At 38.8% G+C, this 18,713-nt stretch overlaps 1 protein-coding gene across 2 annotated transcripts; it reads left to right on the forward strand.

Moving 5' to 3' along the window:
* BBS5 (Bardet-Biedl syndrome 5) lies at positions 1–17,228 on the forward strand. Of its 2 annotated transcripts, XM_006118181.4 has the most exons (12): positions 1–300; positions 2,886–2,968; positions 5,207–5,272; positions 7,272–7,321; positions 7,713–7,840; positions 9,407–9,542; positions 11,579–11,674; positions 12,214–12,276; positions 14,220–14,354; positions 14,474–14,557; positions 16,676–16,699; positions 16,817–17,228. In XM_006118181.4, exons 1-12 carry the CDS (start codon positions 239–241, stop codon positions 16,916–16,918), a joined length of 1,029 nt encoding a protein of 342 aa, XP_006118243.1. In that variant the 5' UTR covers positions 1–238; the 3' UTR covers positions 16,919–17,228. The 2 variants fall into 2 exon arrangements, with proteins under 2 accessions (XP_006118243.1, XP_075789694.1); XM_075933579.1 differs by lacking the exon at positions 12,214–12,276.
* The last annotated feature ends 1,485 nt before the right edge of the window (positions 17,229–18,713 follow it).

Here is an 18,713-nt window from a genome sequence, read left to right on the forward strand (position 1 = left end):
CAGCGCGAGCCACACTTCCCGCCCTCCCCTCCTGCTCGCGCCCAGTTCCGCGGTCTGAGAATAGGGCCGCGCGCCGCGAGCTTGGAAGGAGCAGCCCCGCCCCAGGCTCTGCGGGCGGAGCCAACGGCGGTGGCGCCTGGGAAGTTTGGTCCTCGCGGCGCTACGTCGCGCAGTTGCCAAGGCAGGGGACAGACGCGGGAGAGAACTCGGCGGACCCTGGCGAGGACTGTGGGGAGTGATGACGTCTGTGCTGGACGCTCTGTGGGAGGACAGGGATGTGCGCTTCGACATCTCCCCGCAGTGAGTGGCGCCCCCGAGCAGCCTCCTTCAGCCTCACTGCGGCGGGGCCGCTTTGGGGAGTCGGGTCCGGCCCGGGCAGCTCCCCGGCACAGCCCAGCCTGCGGCTGCCTTGGCTCAGGGAGCGACCCAGAGGCGGGTGACTGGCCACGCCACGTGGGAGCAGTGCATGTTGGGAACCTGCCTATGAGCCCCTCTGCACGAGCAGGGCCTGGGTGGGATCAGTTGGGATCCTCTGAGCTGCAGCTTGTCTGTTCTTGTAAATCCAAGGGGTCCACTTCATTAGGCTTTACCTATGAAAGCTCGTGATTTGGTGTATTTCTGTTACTCTCTACAGAGCCGCAGCACTTCTTGTTTTTCAAGTTACAGACTAACATGGCTACCCCATTGAAACTTGAAACCCCAGACATTTCATGTTATTTTAAAAATGCCTTCAGACAGGGAAAGAAGGAACACACACAAAGAGGCCATATCTGGGGAAAACCTGGTCAGATGATAGCCCTTGAGTGCAAGGTCACTTACTAGGGATGTTAGATAACATGTAATTGAATAGCTAGGTGATTGCATAACATTTTAACATATAATTGAATAGCTGTGTGACCATGTAGTCCCTGGGGACAGGGCCAGCAGCCAGTTCACTCCAGTCCCACCGCAGGGAGCTCCTTGATACCAAGTGCTGCTGCCTCTCTATCAGAGGTCTGATCGGCAGCAGCATGGGGTGGCAGCAGGAGCTGGTTTGTGAGGGGAGCCGTTTTAAAAACCAGCTCACCACACAGACCGGCTCCAGCCTACCACCCCTGTCTGGGCGTGGTTCCCAGGGAGCTTGGATGCCCCCCCACAGACAGGGACTGCTGCCGCGGAGCAGCCTCTGTCTGAGGCAGGCCCAGGCTCCCTGCAGAGGTTGCTCCATAGGATATGGAGCAGCCTCTGTCTGTGGGGAGCTCAGACCCCCTGTAGACAGGGGCAGCTCCCAGCCACTGAACACTGGGCCCCAGCCATGGGCTTTTGGCTGCAGGGCTGCGCTCCTGAGCACCACTGCGCCAAGTGACTTCTCCTGACCATGCCAGTCCCTGCTCCTCTATCCCTGAGTTTGAGCACCAGAAATCAGCTGCAGATTGGACCTTCCTGGTCTGTAATCCGTGGGACCTGACCAGTTTCAGATGAGGGATTTTGCCAGACCAGGGGAGGTCATTTATGGACCCCTGTCATCAGCCCCCCTGGCCCAGCCCACTGGCTTCCAGGCTGGCTCCCCACCTCCTGCTGACCCAGCTGGCCAGCCATTGCTGCTATGTCTCCGGAGCCCACTGTGCAGCCGCATGCATGGCACTGGAGCTCCGGGACCCGCTGTGCAGCCATGCATAGTGCTGTGTCTCCAGGACCTGCAGGGAAGCCACATGTGCTGCGCTGCAGCTCTAAGACCAGCAGAGCAGCCACATGTGCTGCGCTGCAGCTCCAGGACCTGTGGGGAAGCTGCAGCTCCCAGCCCCGCCAGGCAGCTATGCACCAGGTCTCTCAACTCCACTTGGCAGCCCTGCTGCCCCATGCTGGGCAACCCCATTGTCAGCTCTCTGTGGCCCCGTAGGGATCCTTGCCGCTGGCCCTCCACCAGAACTCTCTGATACTGCAACAGCTGTGCCGGACCATGGATGTTGCCAGACCAGAGAATCCTGGTTAAGAAAGTTTCAACCTGCATTTTCAGTGCTCTGGAAGCTTTGGGGATGTGGGACCCCTAGGTTTTCTCTGTGAGACCTCCAGCCCTGGAGCATCCATGGATGCCAGACCTCAGATATTACCAGACAAAAGAAGTCCACGTTATAAAGGTTCAGCCTGTAAAAACTAAAATTTCATAGATGATTTGTTTATGCTACTCTTTATTCTATACGTGGAAATGTAAGTACAATATTTATATTCCAAGTAATTTATTTTAATAATTATATGGTAAAAGAAGGTAAGCAATTTTTCAGTAATAGTGTGTGCTGTGACACTTTCATATTTATGTCTGATTTTATAAGTTTTTAAGTGAGTTGAAACTTGGGGACACACAAGACACAGCAGACTCTTGAAAGGGGGATAATCTGGCAAGGTGGAGAGCAGTAAAGCAACAAGTAGCAAAAAAACCTTTCCATTCACTGCAAATAACTGCTCTAGATAACAGCAACAGATTTATCATTTAGACAATCCTGACATAATATTTAGAAAGTAGAGATGCCAAAAGAAAACACGTGAGACTAAACAGCAAATAAGACAGGGAATTTAAATTCAGTTTATCTAAAAAGCAATGTGAGCTTTGAACTGTATATCATCTCCATTGAAATTATCTCTCTTAGTACCTGACTTTCAGATGTGACAAACACATATAGCTCTTATAGCAGCTCATGGAATATTGCACTTGTTTGGGACATGTTAAAAAAGGAATACGTGGGAGTAAAAATGATCATTACTTTGCAGGGTCCGAAACGGTAAACCCAATAATATCTTAATTATAACTTATTTTGTTATATCTAGATCAGAGTATTTCATAGCCTGGTTAAATGGAAATGAATAAATAAATCAATAATATCCAAATGAAATAAATTACCTTGTTTTAGACAAATGAAAATGAGACCAGGAGAGGTTCTTATAGACTGTTTAGATTCTATTGAAGATACCAAAGGAAACAATGGAGACAGAGGTAAGTGTGTAATTCATGAAATTCTCATCTTCGTAATTTCTAATTTAGTTTAATCTTTGAGGGTTTAAAGTGGTTGTCACTGAAGTCAAGGGGAACACTATGAATGTTAAGTTGCCAACACCTTGAGCACCCACTACCAGCATGCCCATGTCTGGAACTGGCACCACTTGAGGGTAAGGAGCCGCTAAAGGTACATTGGTGGGCTGGGTCCTCCAGTGGTCTAATGGGTAAGGCATCAGCCTCCAGAGACTGGGGATGGGGGATTCAAGCCCCTTCCCCCCCAGCTAATTGGGGGATTCAAGCCCCTTCCCCCCCAGCTAATTGGGTAGTCAATACAAATTGTATCGACTACGCAATTAGTCAATAAGGGCCACTCTGCAGAGCTGCAGCAGGGGTAGTTCTGTCAGGCTCTTACTACATTTAAAATGCAGAGGCACAGCATCCTAGATTACTGCAAGACGGGACTGCTAGGTCTCAGCTCACGCTGAGTCCAGTAGCCCCTGTTCGCGGTTAGCCCAACCCACCGTGAACAGGGGCTGCTTGGCAACAGAAGCCCCTGTCCACGGAGGGGCAGCTTTGCAGCAGCCTCTTCTGTCCGTCCCCCCCTCTCCTGCCTCTGATAGGTGCAGCAGAGGGGGCAAGTAGCACCACGGAGATGGTGCTGGGGGGAATCATCTCTTAAGATGGCTTCCCCCAGCATGGCTCCTGTTCTCTGCCTCTCATAGAGGCAGCAAGGTGGGGGGAAATGAGTAGTCGATACTCCACTCAATTACCTGATAAGCTTATGCTTATCAGGTGGTTGACTAGTTGACACTTGCTAACATCCCTAGGAAATAGTCCCACACACTTCAATAGGAACAGGAGTGGATCGTGAATGCATAATTTTCAGAAAGAAGGAAAGAATTTCACCATTAGAAATATTTTGGTAGGCTGTGAGATATTGTGAAGCAGGTGTCTCGGTCATTCCTGTTGAAGCTATTCTGCTCTGTATAAAATATTTCAGTAGTTACTGGGCTAGAAGGAGACTGAGAATGACTGTGGCAGCTGTGGCTCATCTGAGGGGGGAAAGACCCAAATTCAAGTCCCTGCTCCCACAACTGTTGAAGAGATTGAGAGAGACCTGCCAGAATTCCCTGAACCGTGGTTGGGAAGTCTTCTGAAATATGGGAGATCCAAGTTCATATCCTTTTTCCCCCATCATAGAGATGGGGGAAACTATACCTGGGTCTCTTTCACATCCCAGGTGAGAAGCCTAATGACTGGAGTAAACGTTCTAAGGAAGACAGTTGCATTGCTGTTGCCACCATCTTTCCTGTCCATCAAGTAAATCTAGTTCAGTTTCATACACAGTGTCAGCAGTATTTGTTTTAACATTAGCAAAAGTTATTTTGTTTTGGTTTGACTGAAACTATTTAAATATTCTAAAACGTTTCCAAATACTTGTAGCTGACCAAAAACTGCATTTTTTCAGTGAATAAACTGTTGGTCAAAAAAAGTCACCCTGCTTTATATGGGAAATTGTTTCCTTCCTCTCTAGTTGCCACTATGGGTATGTCTACACTGCCATTTTTTTTTTTTTGGCAGAAGATATGCAAATCACACACATAAAAATGAGGTTTACAGGATCTTGCGAAAAAGGGCTTTTTTTCCTACAAATGGTCCCGTCTACACCGGGCTTTTTAGTGGCAAAACCTCTTCCGCAAAAAGAATCAGCAGAATATATGCAAATGAGAGCATGATTTGCATATCTTCTGCCAAAAAAAATGGCAGTGTAGACATAGCCTATGAGAGATCTTTCTTGTAACAAGCCTTTAGTCCTTTCTCTAGCTGACAACTCTATACGAGTTGTTTGCTTCAAGCTCCCTTTTTATGTATGAGACCCATTTAAAGTTCACAGCCACTGTTGCACTGGTAGCTACCTAGTCACCTGGGAGAAACCCATTCCTCCAGTGGGATCTTGACATAGGTGCTGAGCATGATTCAGTGTCATTCTATGGTGGTAGCGACGAGGACTAACACGGCTACCCCTCTGATCTATGGTGGTAATGAACTCTATCTAAATTAAAGGTTTTTATATTAGAAGAATGATCAATATTGGCATTTGACTTGTAGGGTTTTTCAGGAAGAAGGAGGGAGGCAGCTATGTTTGTGTTACATTTCATGGAGCAATTTTGAAGTCTCACATTTAATCTGGACAGTTTTAAATTGAATTAAAAATGTTTCATTCTTTGTTTCCAGGTAGACTTCTAGTGACAAATTTACGAATTATATGGCACTCATTGGCTTTACCTAGAGTCAATCTTTGTAAGTAACCTCTTTAGTTAAGATGAGTAAAAGTTTTGTATTTTCTTAGATGATATTATGCTGAATTTTCACAACACTAAGGTGTACAGCAATACAATTACAGTCTAATATGGTATGCTACTGCAAAGTCTTCAGTCTCCCATTGCTACCTACCATAACAATAATTCACCAGGTATTCATTATTCCTTCAGCAGTAATAGGAACTAATAAAATAATTCCTAAATAAAGTGTCCATGTGTAATAATAATTTCTCAAACTAGAATTCTGAAGATAACAGAGTGTCTTACAGTTTTTTTTTAAGTCTGTGGAATATGGAAGTTTGGAGGAATCATTTTGTTTTACTGTACTTTGAATTCCCCACTTGTCATATAAGTATGTGCTGTTACCCCCTTTTTATTCTGCTTTAATCTTGATCCTTGGTTTTTCTCTCTTCGCAAACATATAATTTACTATCCTAGGCCATGATTAAGCAAGCTACATAAACACGTCTAACTTCAATTATATGAGTAGTGAAAGAAACTGCTCAGGTGCTTAAAGTTAAGAATTTTAATAAGTAGCTTGCAGAAAAGCACTGTATATCTGGGCATATTTGTTTAGCAGACATTTTGCTCAAGTTACACAATTTCCAATAGCCAAGAAAGTGCAAGTCCCCATGCTCACAAAGTCAAATCTCCCCTATATTGCATTATGTATTTATGATGATATTTTTTTAAGATAAACAAAGTTTGCTTATCGTCTCAAGGACAAATTCGCTTCTGCTATAAGTAGAGGCAATTCTATCCTACAACTTTTTAGATATTTACAAATTGAGTATCTTATAATCAATGCATTATCTAGTACATATATGGTAATATATTGACAAGTGCCACAAGTATTAATATGACTCCTGTGAGTTGCTAATTTTAGATTATGTCATAATGGATATCAGTGCAGCTGCTGAATGTTGACTTTGAGATTAGTATTAATAAAAAAATACCAGGAAAGATTGCCTTGTACATCGTGTAAAGATATAAGCATCCTTATCCTTTTACCTGCCATTATACATACCCTAGGTTTCAAGACTGAAGAATCTCCCCACAACTAGCTGCCTAGCTGGCCTTTACATAATTCATTGTTGCAGCACTGGTCTATGTAAATTATATTTATATAATTTCTGTAAATATTTGCTAGGAGAAGAAGGCCATGAATGCCTTGACCCTACTCTTTTGACTATGCTTACTTTTAATAACCATTTATTAAGATTTCCTGGATTATTTGTATCCTCATTATTTTATCATATTTCCTAGAAGTCCCATGTTCATTCAGCAGCTACTTTCAACTCATTTTCTATTATAAAAATTAAGGTCCCAATCCTGCATAGGGATCCTTTCAAGAAGATAATCCTATTTAGATTTATTTACATAACTGGAGCCTAAATTGATATTGAGCATGTCCCAATTTAGGTTCCAGTTCCGCTACCGTTACTCAGATGAATAGACCAATTAATTTTTGGTAGGGTTTGGGCCTGCTTCTGTTGCAGTCAGTGACAAAACACCAATTGGCTTCAGACTGAGTCCCTAACTAATTCAGTAGGTCTGCTCAGATGAAGAATTTAAGGATTGGGGTCTTAATTGTTATAACAAAAACTTATGTAGATGGGGAAATCAAACATTTTAAATATGTTACCTTTTTTTTCTTCTGTCCCCTCATTCTCTTCCCATTCTCCTTTGTTCAAATTGTTTCTGTCATCCAGTCCCTCACCCAAACTGCTTTTATTATTTTTGCACTCTTATCTTGTGGGATCTTTGCAACTATATTAAATATAAAGGTGATAGGATTTTTTATTTTTAAGGGTGAGATTCCAGCAGGTAACAGGTATGAAATAATGATCCACACAGACAATCAGAATGTGGGCTTCTAACAGTGTCCCAAGCAATGCTCTAAATGTATTGTTCTGTATAACAGAAAATGTTCTTCTTATCAAAATTGTGCTTTTCTCCCCCTCCCCCCCTATTTTTAGCTGTTGGTTACAACTGCATTATAAATATAACTACAAGAACTGCTAACTCAGTAAGTTTCAAAATACTTCTTAAACTAAAAATGTGTAAAAGTTCCACATATGCTCATTGCACTAATTCATCTGAAAGTTCATCTTTAATCAGATAAATACAATAGTACTGACATTTTTATTTTAAATATTTAGAAATAAACTTTTAATTTTTAATACGGAGTGGGTTTATTATTATAAAAATTTTGGGGAAAATGGAGACTTCAGTGGGGCCAGGATTTCAATGACCAGGAGGCCAGGAAATCAGTGAAACTTCCCTGGGGCCAGAATTTCATTTTAAATGGTTATAATTAGACTATAACAAAATAAATTATGCTTGGATTGTTGAGTGTCTTGCTCATAGTCAGGATGCTGTAATGTCAAAATGTTAAATATTAACCATTTTTCCTATAGAAACTACGAGGCCAGACAGAAGCTCTTTATATATTAACTAAATGTAACAATACACGGTTCGAGTTCATATTTACTAATGTGGTTCCTGGTAGTCCCAGGCTCTTCACTTCAGTTATTGCTGTACACAGGTACTATTCTTACTATAATGTTTAAAATAATTAATCATTATTTTAAGTCGGGTATCATGCAGAATTTGGGATTGCTGTCACTGATGCACCTGTCACTCTTGCATATGTAAAGTCCACAGAAGTATTTGAAATCTGAGCAAGAAAGTTTATTGTGGGGGGAGAAAGAAAAAGCAGAAAGCCTATGAGTCCAATTGAATAAATACCATAAAACAGATTTCATATATATTATTGACCAAGGATTATATTCTACACCTTGGCTCAGCCAAAACTTTTACTCAAATTAGAATGTTGCTTGACTGAAGACTTCAACCTCTGGCCCTAGTACAGCACAAGTTACAGTAACTCTGGTGTAAACCTGAAAAAAATTCTGTTTGAACAGGTTTTCGGTGAAACTAAACATTTTTGTATTCTTCGACTGGGTCCTTCTTACATTCTGTTGAAGAGTCACAAAGTGATTTTGGCTTAACTTTGTTTTGATTTAAATAAAATTTGTCAATTGATCTGCATCAAAAACATTCATCTTCGTCCATAAATGCACTAGAATATTTTTTAAAACAAAATTCGTTTAAAATAATTATTTTAAACAATTCCTGTGGTTTAAAGTAGCCTGTGTGATATCAGGGAGAAAAAAGTTTTCTGTTTTCTAAATAATACTGGAGCTAATATTCAACTTCTTTCAAGATAAAAATCAATATTAATACATAAAGTATGTTTAACTGAAATATTAGCATAGTACTAATGAATCATTATGTGTAAATCAAAGGAGAAATCATGAAAAACTCATTGACTTCAATGTGGCCATGATTTCACTCCTAAAGAATAAGCTATATAGAGGTGAACATGAACATATTCTAATGCAGGTGTGGGCAATAACACAGTGGCAATTCATCAGAGTTAGCCCCTGGCAGGCTGCTGCTTCTATATTTGCTTGCATGGCTGCAGGTACTGGCGATCACAACTCCTGTTTGCTGTGGATCGCTGTTCCCGGCCAATGGGAGCAACTGGGAGCAGCACGGACCAGAACACCCCTTCTTATAGCTCCCAGGGAATGGTGATCCACAGCCAACGGGAGCTGCAATAGCTGATCTGGCTTGATCTGGCCCGTGGGCTGCTGGTATTTGCCTGCCTCTGGTCTAATGACATGAACACTGACCTACATGAGATAAATAATTTTAAAAAGAACTGTGAAATAGTGATTTGTGTGTATTTTACAGCATATTTGTGCCTAATCTGAGCTGAATATTAAATGTTTCCCAATGTCTATACTATATATAGTGTGTGAAAAGCAAGGCTTTGGTTGTGCTCTAATGGATGAATGAGCATTGTAAGGTATAATAAAGTGACAGCATGCATCAGAACATTGCAAAAAAACAAAAAATACTTCAAGCTCAAATGTAATTTTTAAAATACTTTGTTTCTCAAAAAATTCATAGCTATTCTATTTAGTTCTCAATTTATTTGTACAATGTAGATAATTGAGCTGGGAAATATGAAATATTTTACAAATCTGTGTTAACATGAACTATGAAAAACATTGAAATCTTCAGTTTTGGCTTTTTTTTTAAGAGCTTATGAAACTTCTAAAATGTACCGTGATCTTAAGCTGAGAAGTGCATTGATTCAAAATAAGCAACTGAGATTACTACCACAAGAACAAGTATATGACAAAATCAATGGAGTCTGGAATTTATCTAGTGACCAGGTATATTTAAAATGAGAGTATATACAATTTTACTAAAACCGGGCTTTGTTTTTCATCTTCCTAGCAACTGTACTATTTTAGTTCTATAACCTCACAGGAATTCTCTTTCGGTTTAGTTCATGAGTGGGTTACACGAGAAGCAGTCTATTTATTAATGCCCACAAAACAGATATCAGACAAGATCACAAAGAAAAAACAGTTTCTTGCCATTTTAACCAGAAAGGACACTCTCTCAATGACTTAACCACCTGCATTCTGCTACAAAGACCTCTTACATCTGCACTTGAAAGGGAATCCTCTGAACTGTCATTCATGTTAAAATTCGACACTTTCCAAAAAGGACTCAACAAACACTTGAACTATCTCACCCATTACCAAGATAGTTTCCCCAATTATCACCTCTAATACCATTAACTCACAAACATCCCACTCTCCCTACCTCTAATATCATCAATTCACAGACACTTACCTTCCTTCCTTCCCCCCCCCCCCGCATCCCCCTCCTGTTCTGCAGTGTGATTTGTCCTTTTCATATTTGTTCATTTTTTTAATTGTATCCTTTGGTATATATGGTTGTGACTACTTTCTTCCACTATTTGATCTGAGGAAGTGGGTCTGGCCCACGAAAGCTCATCATCTAATAAACCATCTTGTTAGTCTTTAAAGTGCTACATTGTCCTGCATTTTGCTTCAGCTACCCCAGACTAACACGGCTACATTTCTATCACTCATCAGTCTATTTTGTGTGTATGCTATTCAGTATAACAGACTACTCCTCTTAGCAACCTGTCATAGCATTTGTGAGAGTGTTTCAGTTCTATACACGAGAAATTAGATACGCAACTCCTATTAACAAGAAGTATTTGAGAGACTAATTCTATGTGTATCATCCTAAAAGTATACCCTGCTATTTCTAAAACACTTTGTTGCATATTTTTATAGCCTATTTGCAGTTTTTGAGTACAGGCAGTCCCCGGGTTACATGGATCCGACTTACATCGGATCCCTACTTACAAACGGGGTGAGGCAACCCCACACTAGCTGCTTCCCTCCAGCAGACCAGGGAGACGTGAAGCTAGCGACCCCCCCCCCCCCCACCCCCCAGCAGACCAGGGAGACGCGGAGCGGCTTTTCTCAGCAGACACCTCAGCTTGAGAATAAAGGACTGAGGGAAGTGAGGTGTGGGAGAATAAAACTGAGCTCTGGAGAAATGTTTGGCTAGAGTTTCCCCTACAATATGTACCAGGTCCAACTTACATACAAATTCAACTTAAGAACAAACCTACAGTCCCTATCTTGTACGTAACCCGGGGACTGCCTATACATGTTTTTCTGTCTTTTAGTTGCTAACAACTGAAAACATTGGAATAGAAAATTATTTCTTGAGGAGGGGGATGACAATTAATTGCAAGTGGCACGTATAATATGTCCGTTATGCTCCAGGACACTACTACTTTGTACTTGTTTAGCACATGGAACAAAATGGAAGTTGTTATTTGTGTAATTTTAGTTAAAAATGGGCATAAGATCAGTCATGATGAGTAAAAGAGTTCTTTACACTCTAGTTTTGATTTTGGCACACATCTTCATAGTCACCTAAATTTAACTCACATGCCATTGTACTTGAACAGTACACCAGTTCTAGAACTATATAGTGGACAACTCTTGAAAGTTTTGTGTACTTTTGTAAGGTTCACTGCACTATAGTGTGATCCTGCTTTGCTCCATTAATAGCAATCGCTATTTTAAGACCTTCTGCTTCCATTGAAGTTAGTGAAAACATTTCCACTGATTTCAGTTAGACAGCATCAAATCCTGATTGAACTCAGTGTGGAGTCCTATTTCAGTGGAGAACATGAGCAGTGTTCCCTCTAAGCTGCGCTGCAGCACAGTTTTACAGGTGATTACCAGCCTTGCCCAATCCTTTGTGAAGCTGTGCGGCAGCACAGCTTAGAGGAAACACTGGATGTGAGTAGGGTCTGCAAATAAGAGCAAACCCTACATTTCAAAGGAATTCTGATCTCTCTTTTTTATAGGGAAATCTGGGAACCTTTTTCATTACTAATGTGAGAATAGTTTGGCATGCTAATATGAATGACAGCTTTAATGTCAGCATACCATATCTGCAAATTGTAAGTATCTCAACCTCAGCAATCCTTTTAAAACCTAAATATTGTATGATATGGGTCAAATTCCAACCTTCAGTTCACAGAGCTAGCTCACATTGAACTTAATGGGAGTTGCATGCTCTTATCTGAGAGAAGGCTATATTTTTTGTAGAGCACATTTACTATCACAATTTCATGAAAAATCAAGTTGTTCAGGATAAAGAGACAGATCCTGGAATCTGATCTGCATTTCTGATTTCCATGGTGCTTACAATCCCAGCAGTGCTCCAATGCCAGTAGTGTACACCAATGTATATGACCTCTGGAATTCATCTTGTGATCGGAGTTTTCAGAAAGGAACATTGCCCAGACCTTGCCATCATTTCTGATGGAATTTCCTCCTCCAGATGCCAGTGGTTCAGATTTGAAATTGCAAGTGGCTGAAGATGCCACACATTCAAAACTGATAATTGCAGTAAATAGTATTAACAGATGTTTGTATCGACTAATTAAAGAACATTATTTTTAAAAAATGTATTTGCCTCTCTTCATTTTATAACCAGCGTTCAATAAAGATTAGAGACTCAAAATTTGGCTTGGCACTTGTCATAGAAAGTTCTCAGCAGGTAAGATTTAATAGTATTATTTAATTATTTTCATATTTATCTATAAAACCACGTAATTCTGATAATCAGTGTGCTATTTTAAAGCAATGAATAGACTGAACTCCTGAATGCTCTTTAGAATTTAAATTCAAGTAAACTTGACTGTATACGAGGCCAAAATTGTGGTGAAAATATGGCTGTTGAGTTGTGAATTTACGGAACAAAGATTATGAGTGAGCGAGCTCATTCATGAGGTCTCAAACACCTACTGGCCAGCATGACCAGTTAATTTGTTGTTTATCTAAGTAATGCCTTGTTATGCATTTAAGTAATGCCTTGTTCTTTTCTACTCTCTGTGGCAGATTTGTAATTACCACCAGTGACCATGATCAAAAATGTCTCTACAGATAAAAAAGCTATTTTGGCTAAATCAGATGCATTCATAATCACTGAAAAGCTGCCCTTAGTATTAGCACTTTGATCTAATGAACTAAGGACTTATTGAGCAGTTCAAAACTCCTAAATACAGATTCTAGACTTAACACTAATTTTGTGTTTTCTTTTAACCTCACCATGATTCTGTTTCTCATTTGTAAAACATAATAATAATGCATAGCTTATATACTTTACAGGGGGTAAAATCCTAGCTCACTGGAAGTCAGTGGGCCAGAATTTTATCTAGGGTCTGTACAGCAGTTTGAAATGTATAAAATGGTGTTATAAGGTCCTTATTGTTAATATTAAGTAGGGCTGTCATTTGACATGCGTTAACGCCTGTGATTAACACAGTCCAGGATTAAAGCGTTACATTTTTTAACATGTTAATCACAGGCATTAATGGGGGAGCGAAGGAGATCAACTAGTTCACTAGTTGACTATCTGATAAGCATTTGCTTATCGGATAGTTGACTAGTCAACTAGTCTTTAACTTCCATACTGGGGATCAGCTGTAATGCCCAGCTGATTCCGGGCTCCGCTGGGGCAGTGTTTCCAAGGGGCAGCGCAATGCAGAGCTGGGGATCTGCTTGGCACTCCAGCTTACCCTGGGACCGGTCTTGTGCTGCCCCTTGGAAACGCTGCCCTGGTGCTTCAAAGGGGCAGTGCTGCATGGAGCCCGGGGTCAGCTCGGGACTCAAGCTGATCCCAGGCTCCATGCAGCGCTGCCTTGTTGAAACGCTGCCGTGGTGTGTCAAAGGGGAGGCACACACGATTAATTGCGATTAAATTTTGTAATCACTCAATCATGACTGAATTTTTTAATCGTTTGACAGCCCTAATATTAAGAATTGACTTTCAGAAGGAAGTATGTGGTCTACAAATTTTCTGTCCATTTTGGTCAAATTCTCTCTCAGGATTTTAAAATAGTAAATTTTATAATTTCATCAATTTAAATCTGACACTTCACAGTGTTGTAATTGTAGGGATCCTAAACCCAAAAATGAGGTTGGGGCAGAGGGGTCACAGAACTACTACCCTTAATTTTTCAGTGCTGCTGGAGGCAGTGCTGCCTTCACAGCTGGGCAGCTAGAAAACGATGGCTGCTGGCAGTGGTCCAGCTCTGTGCTGCTGCTAGTGGCAGGTCTGCTTTCAGAGCTAAGAATGGTATGGTATAGTATTGCCACTCTTACTTCTGCACTGCTGCTGGCAGGGTATTGCCTTCAGAGCTGGGTACCTGCCCAGTAGAACTGCTGTCTGGCTGCCCAGCTCTGGAGGCAGTGTGGAAGTTAAGGTGACAGTAGTGCAATGCAGTTGCAACTCCCTTTTGCTCAGGCCCCCAGTTTGAGAAACTCTGGTTTTCCTCGTGAAATCTGTGTGGTGTAAGGTATAGCACACATAAAACCAGATTTCATGGTCTGTTACGTGTTTGTCATTGTTGTGAATTTGGTGGGTTCCTATCTAACAACAAATATATTTTATATAGTAAAAATTACTTCATTTAAATATGTATTTTTCCCTTCTTGTAGAGTGGAGGATATGTACTTGGTTTTAAAATAGACCCTGTGGAGAAACTACAGGAGGCAGTGAAAGAAATAAATTCACTACATAGAGTTTATTCAGCTAGTCCTATATTTGGAGTGGATTATGAAATGGAAGAAAAGGTATTCTGTTCCTTTTATTGCAGATGCTACATGCAGCATTGCACTAACATAAGAAATACAAAAAATACACTAAAAATATATATACTTGTATTTTTTAATTTTGTTACCTCTATTTACAGCCTCAGCCTCTTGAAGATTTGACAGTGGAACAGGTTCATGATGATGTGGAAATAGAATCTGATGAACAGACAGATGCTTTTGTGGTAAACTTTTCCAGAAAAACAATTACTGTTTGATTATTTAAATATCAATCTTTAGACTTAGATTTCTGCTAAAAGATATGTTGAGTCTTTTGATGTTATATAACTTATTTAGATTGGTTTTGGGCATAAAGTGCAAAAGTATATTGTAGTTTCTAACTGTAAATAACGAGTAGCCCTGTGGCACCTTAGAGACAAACAAAAATATATGTAGTATCATGAGCTTTCATGGGGAAAATGACTTCTTCAGATAAGTTGGAATTTTGCCCATGAAAACTCATGATACTACATATATTTATTAGTTGTTCAGGTGCTACAGAACTGTTCATTTTTTTAAAGTTACAGACTACAATGACTATCCCTCTGAGACTTGTAATTTTTTTCAACACTATTTAGAAAAAACTGTATTTCAAATAGTTATTGACACTCAAGATAGTTGGCATTTAAAGTAGCAGTCACAGGCAACTTGCAACATGCTTTACAGGCTTTTAGACCCTACTGTACCTTAATCAGGTTTTACAGATTAATACTGCATTCTTTCTGGGCAGATTGACATGATAGTGTTGTCATGCCTAGAAGATTGCCTAAATATTTGCCCCCACAAGATTTTAGGAAAAAGTGATATTAAATATTGCCTCTAAATCTAATTTGAAGAAGTGATTAGCACCCACAACTTCCATTAATAAAAATACAAGAGGATATATTAATAAAGTGGAATCTTTTCTGAAATAATTTTCAGTGTTGTCCTTTTCCCATATCTAGAAACTACTTTTTAGTATAAACAGTAGAGTGCACAAGTATTTGTATAGGGTTATACATATTGTTATAGCTCATCTTCGAAATTTGATAGGAGCAATAATCCTAAATTCCACCCTACTAGTTTGCCCTTTTCTTCTTTCCTATACCTTATCTATCCTGCTAACCTTCATCTTTTTTTCCCCTCCTCTTAGGCTGTAAGTTCCTTTCCTTTTTTCCTTTTCTTCTGTGTTTTTTTCTTTAGTGCCCAGGATTTTTGTTATTTCTATGAGCTTTCATCAGTTTTCCTTTTCTCTTATATTTGGATTTTGTCTGTCACATCCACTTTTTAGATAGATCTAATGTGCTCTGCATATAACCACTCTAAGATAATATTTGGAAGCTATAGGTGATTGAGAATATATTGATCTACTTGCTTAGCAGTAGTTACCACAGGGAACACATTTCATCTGAACTCCAAATGCTGGCTTCTTAATAGTCTTCTATTGTAATTGAAGGGGTTAGTATTCTGTACAGTCCTGTGTGATTTCATGCCTATTTGAGAGCATACCAAGACAGCTGAGGTCACTTGAGACACTTTTTTGTTGTTATTGTTGTTGTTGCTGCTGCTAAGTCCCTGGATTTAGAGATCTTGGAGCTGCAGGCATGGACCTCTCAGAGAAGAGCCCTTGACTCTGGAATTTCTCTTGCTTGTCTCAGAATGTCTGATTTTTCAAGGGTGCCTTAAAGCCCACCTCTTTGTACAGGTCTGTGCCTGAAACAGGAATAACTTTGCCTAAGTGTCAGTTTAGTCCATTAGTGTTGTTGACTAATCATTTTGATGTTGTTTTAAATTTTTGTGCACATGCCTTAATATATTATGAAGGGCCCATTTTTAGAAATTAAATAGTAGCTGTTGCTGCATGTGAGGCAGGAACTGTGAGTGTGGCATCAGACTAAAATTAATCTGAAAACAAATGTTAACTAAACAAAAATAGCTTTATTATGAATAATGGACATTTTAGCAGTTAATGTAGTTTGACTACTTCATACTGTATTAAGAAACTGCTTTTTGATTGAAACTTTGCATAGTAAATTTCAACCCAGAGTGAATTTTATTTATAAAATAAAAATAAAAGAAGCTACCAAGCATACTTATAAATCTCAGAAAACATGCCAAATACAATTTTAAATAAAAAGGATTTTAACACCAAAATTCATTTTTAAAGGGAATTTTTTAATGGAAGCGAGAAGCCTAAAGTACCTCTGTATAGATATAAAAAGTATTAATGGTAAATGGGGAAAGTATTCTTTAAAATTGCATAATAAAACAATTTAAATCATTTGGGTGCATTTATGATAGGTTTTTTTTTTTTCTTTTTGTAGGCTTACTTTGCTGATGGTAATAAGGTAAGATCAGCTTAACATAGTAAAATGTATATTATTTAATAATTCACTATTCACAGATTTTAATTCAATTTGTCTTTTATTTGCTTGTCCCTCCTTTGCCCTTCACCTCCAAAAAAGCAACAAGATCGGGAACCTGTATTTTCAGAAGAACTGGGACTAGCAATAGAGAAACTGAAGGATGGATTCACGCTTCAGGGACTCTGGGAAGTAATGGGTTGATTTAGATTTAACATTATTTTTCTAATCCAAGAAAGGCACATAGTTATCATGTTATTACCAGATCTTTAGGAAGATTGAAAATATTTGAATAAGATAGAACTATTATGCCAGAGAGAACTACTATGCCAGAGAGAAGGAACATATAAATATAGTACAACGCATAGTTAACTTATTTTGTGAAAGACGACTTGTTAAATTGTACATTTGTAGCAATTGTATGTATTTTGTGTACTGTTTTTATATAGTTCTTGTGCTACAGTTTTATATTATTTATTTACTTTTATAAATAAAGTACTGATCTATAATTGTATCTAAATAGCATTTCCATAGCATCTTTTGTGACATATTCTTAAAATGTTATTTAAGTGAATAAACAAATATATTAATGTGAAAATATTTTTAGAAAGAATATCATGTACTATATCAATCGTCATTCTAGGTATTAGCTCTCATCCAAAGACTTGAGTATAATTTTGTCAGAAAGCACTGACTTGAGTGTTTTTAAAGGGGATAATCAGGAAAGAATCCCACCCTACATATCTTTTCTTCTGACCCATCATACCTTTAGAATGTTATGTGTTATATGCAGAGAGAAATGAGTCATTTATTGTTCAAAGGAGAGATGCAGCTGTTCCGTTTTCTAGTGAGATGAGACCTTACACACTATTTCCTATAAATGGAAAAAGTCAAATGAGCTCCCCTTTCAGCTGTTGTTTTAGCAGCTGACTGTACCAGTGACTTCACTGTGACATAGAAGGGAAGAAAAGCCTGCTTTATTTATATATATATATATATATATATATATATATATATATATATATAATTACATAAATATTTAAAACTTTAATGAAATGAAATCTTGTTTATAACAAATGTATTTATAAAAGTTGGTGCCCAATTCTGCTCCCATTGAAGTCCGTGGGCATTTTGCTATTGACTTTTGTGGGAGCAAGATGAAACCCTTTGTCACTAAAGCATATTAAGCCAGTTCTGGGTTGTTAAACTTCTACATTTCCTAATTTATTAGAAATATAAGCCTCGCTTGCCTAAATTCTAAAACATTTAACAAAAATAATTTGAGTACCTAATTCACATATCTTTTCCAAACTTGCTCTCCTTACTTTGTGAAACTATTAACAGATTGTACAAAGCTGCTTTTTCTCAATTTGTAGTTTTGTGAGAATTCTCACTGATGAAAGAATTTTCTTGTAATGGCATTCATTTAAAAAAATGTTCTATTCTGTCTCTAATGTACCTGTTGCCTTCATTTTAAAATTGATAGAGGATACTCTGTACTAATGCTATGTTTAATATTATCGTAAAATGAAAACTTAACACAAATACTTTAGGAGTAGAGGAAGTAAATGATAGTATGTTTAGGAAAATAATCGGGAGTGAGAATAACATTTTAAGAATTAAAAAAATTGAAGCTTCATTTGTAAATGATATTTTAAAATAATTAAGTGGAATTTTGTTTGGAGATTTTTTTCATATTTTAGTTTGCAAACAAATTACCATGCATTGTTTTAAGTAAAAATCCAAAAAGAAATAGCTGAAGTTACCTTTTTTGATAATATATGGATCTGAAAAAACATACTAGCACAAAATATTTGTCTCTAATTAATCACAATGAATTTTACTCATAATGAAGTATCCGACATTCACACCGGGCAAAGTCTGAAGTATCTTTAAAAACATTTTCTGTGAGTCAACTGTGAATAGACATAATGTGAATAGACATAAAAGCTGTTAGCTTTCAGATAATACTTCTATTTTAGAGCATTCTGTATTTATA

The sequence above is a fragment of the Pelodiscus sinensis genome, chromosome 7 (genome assembly GCF_049634645.1).
Source record: "Pelodiscus sinensis isolate JC-2024 chromosome 7, ASM4963464v1, whole genome shotgun sequence".
NCBI classification, from domain to species: domain Eukaryota; kingdom Metazoa; phylum Chordata; order Testudines; family Trionychidae; genus Pelodiscus; species Pelodiscus sinensis.

Bases quoted from the DNA above. Each gene is read 5' to 3' on its own strand.
- BBS5 (XM_006118181.4), top strand. From the start codon at position 239: ATGACGTCTGTGCTGGACGCTCTGTGGGAGGACAGGGATGTGCGCTTC. The intron at 9,543-11,578 runs GTATATTTAAAA...TCTTTTTTATAG, and splicing joins GGAATTTATCTAGTGACCAG to GGAAATCTGGGAACCTTTTT. The intron at 14,355-14,473 runs GTATTCTGTTCC...CTCTATTTACAG, and splicing joins ATTATGAAATGGAAGAAAAG to CCTCAGCCTCTTGAAGATTT.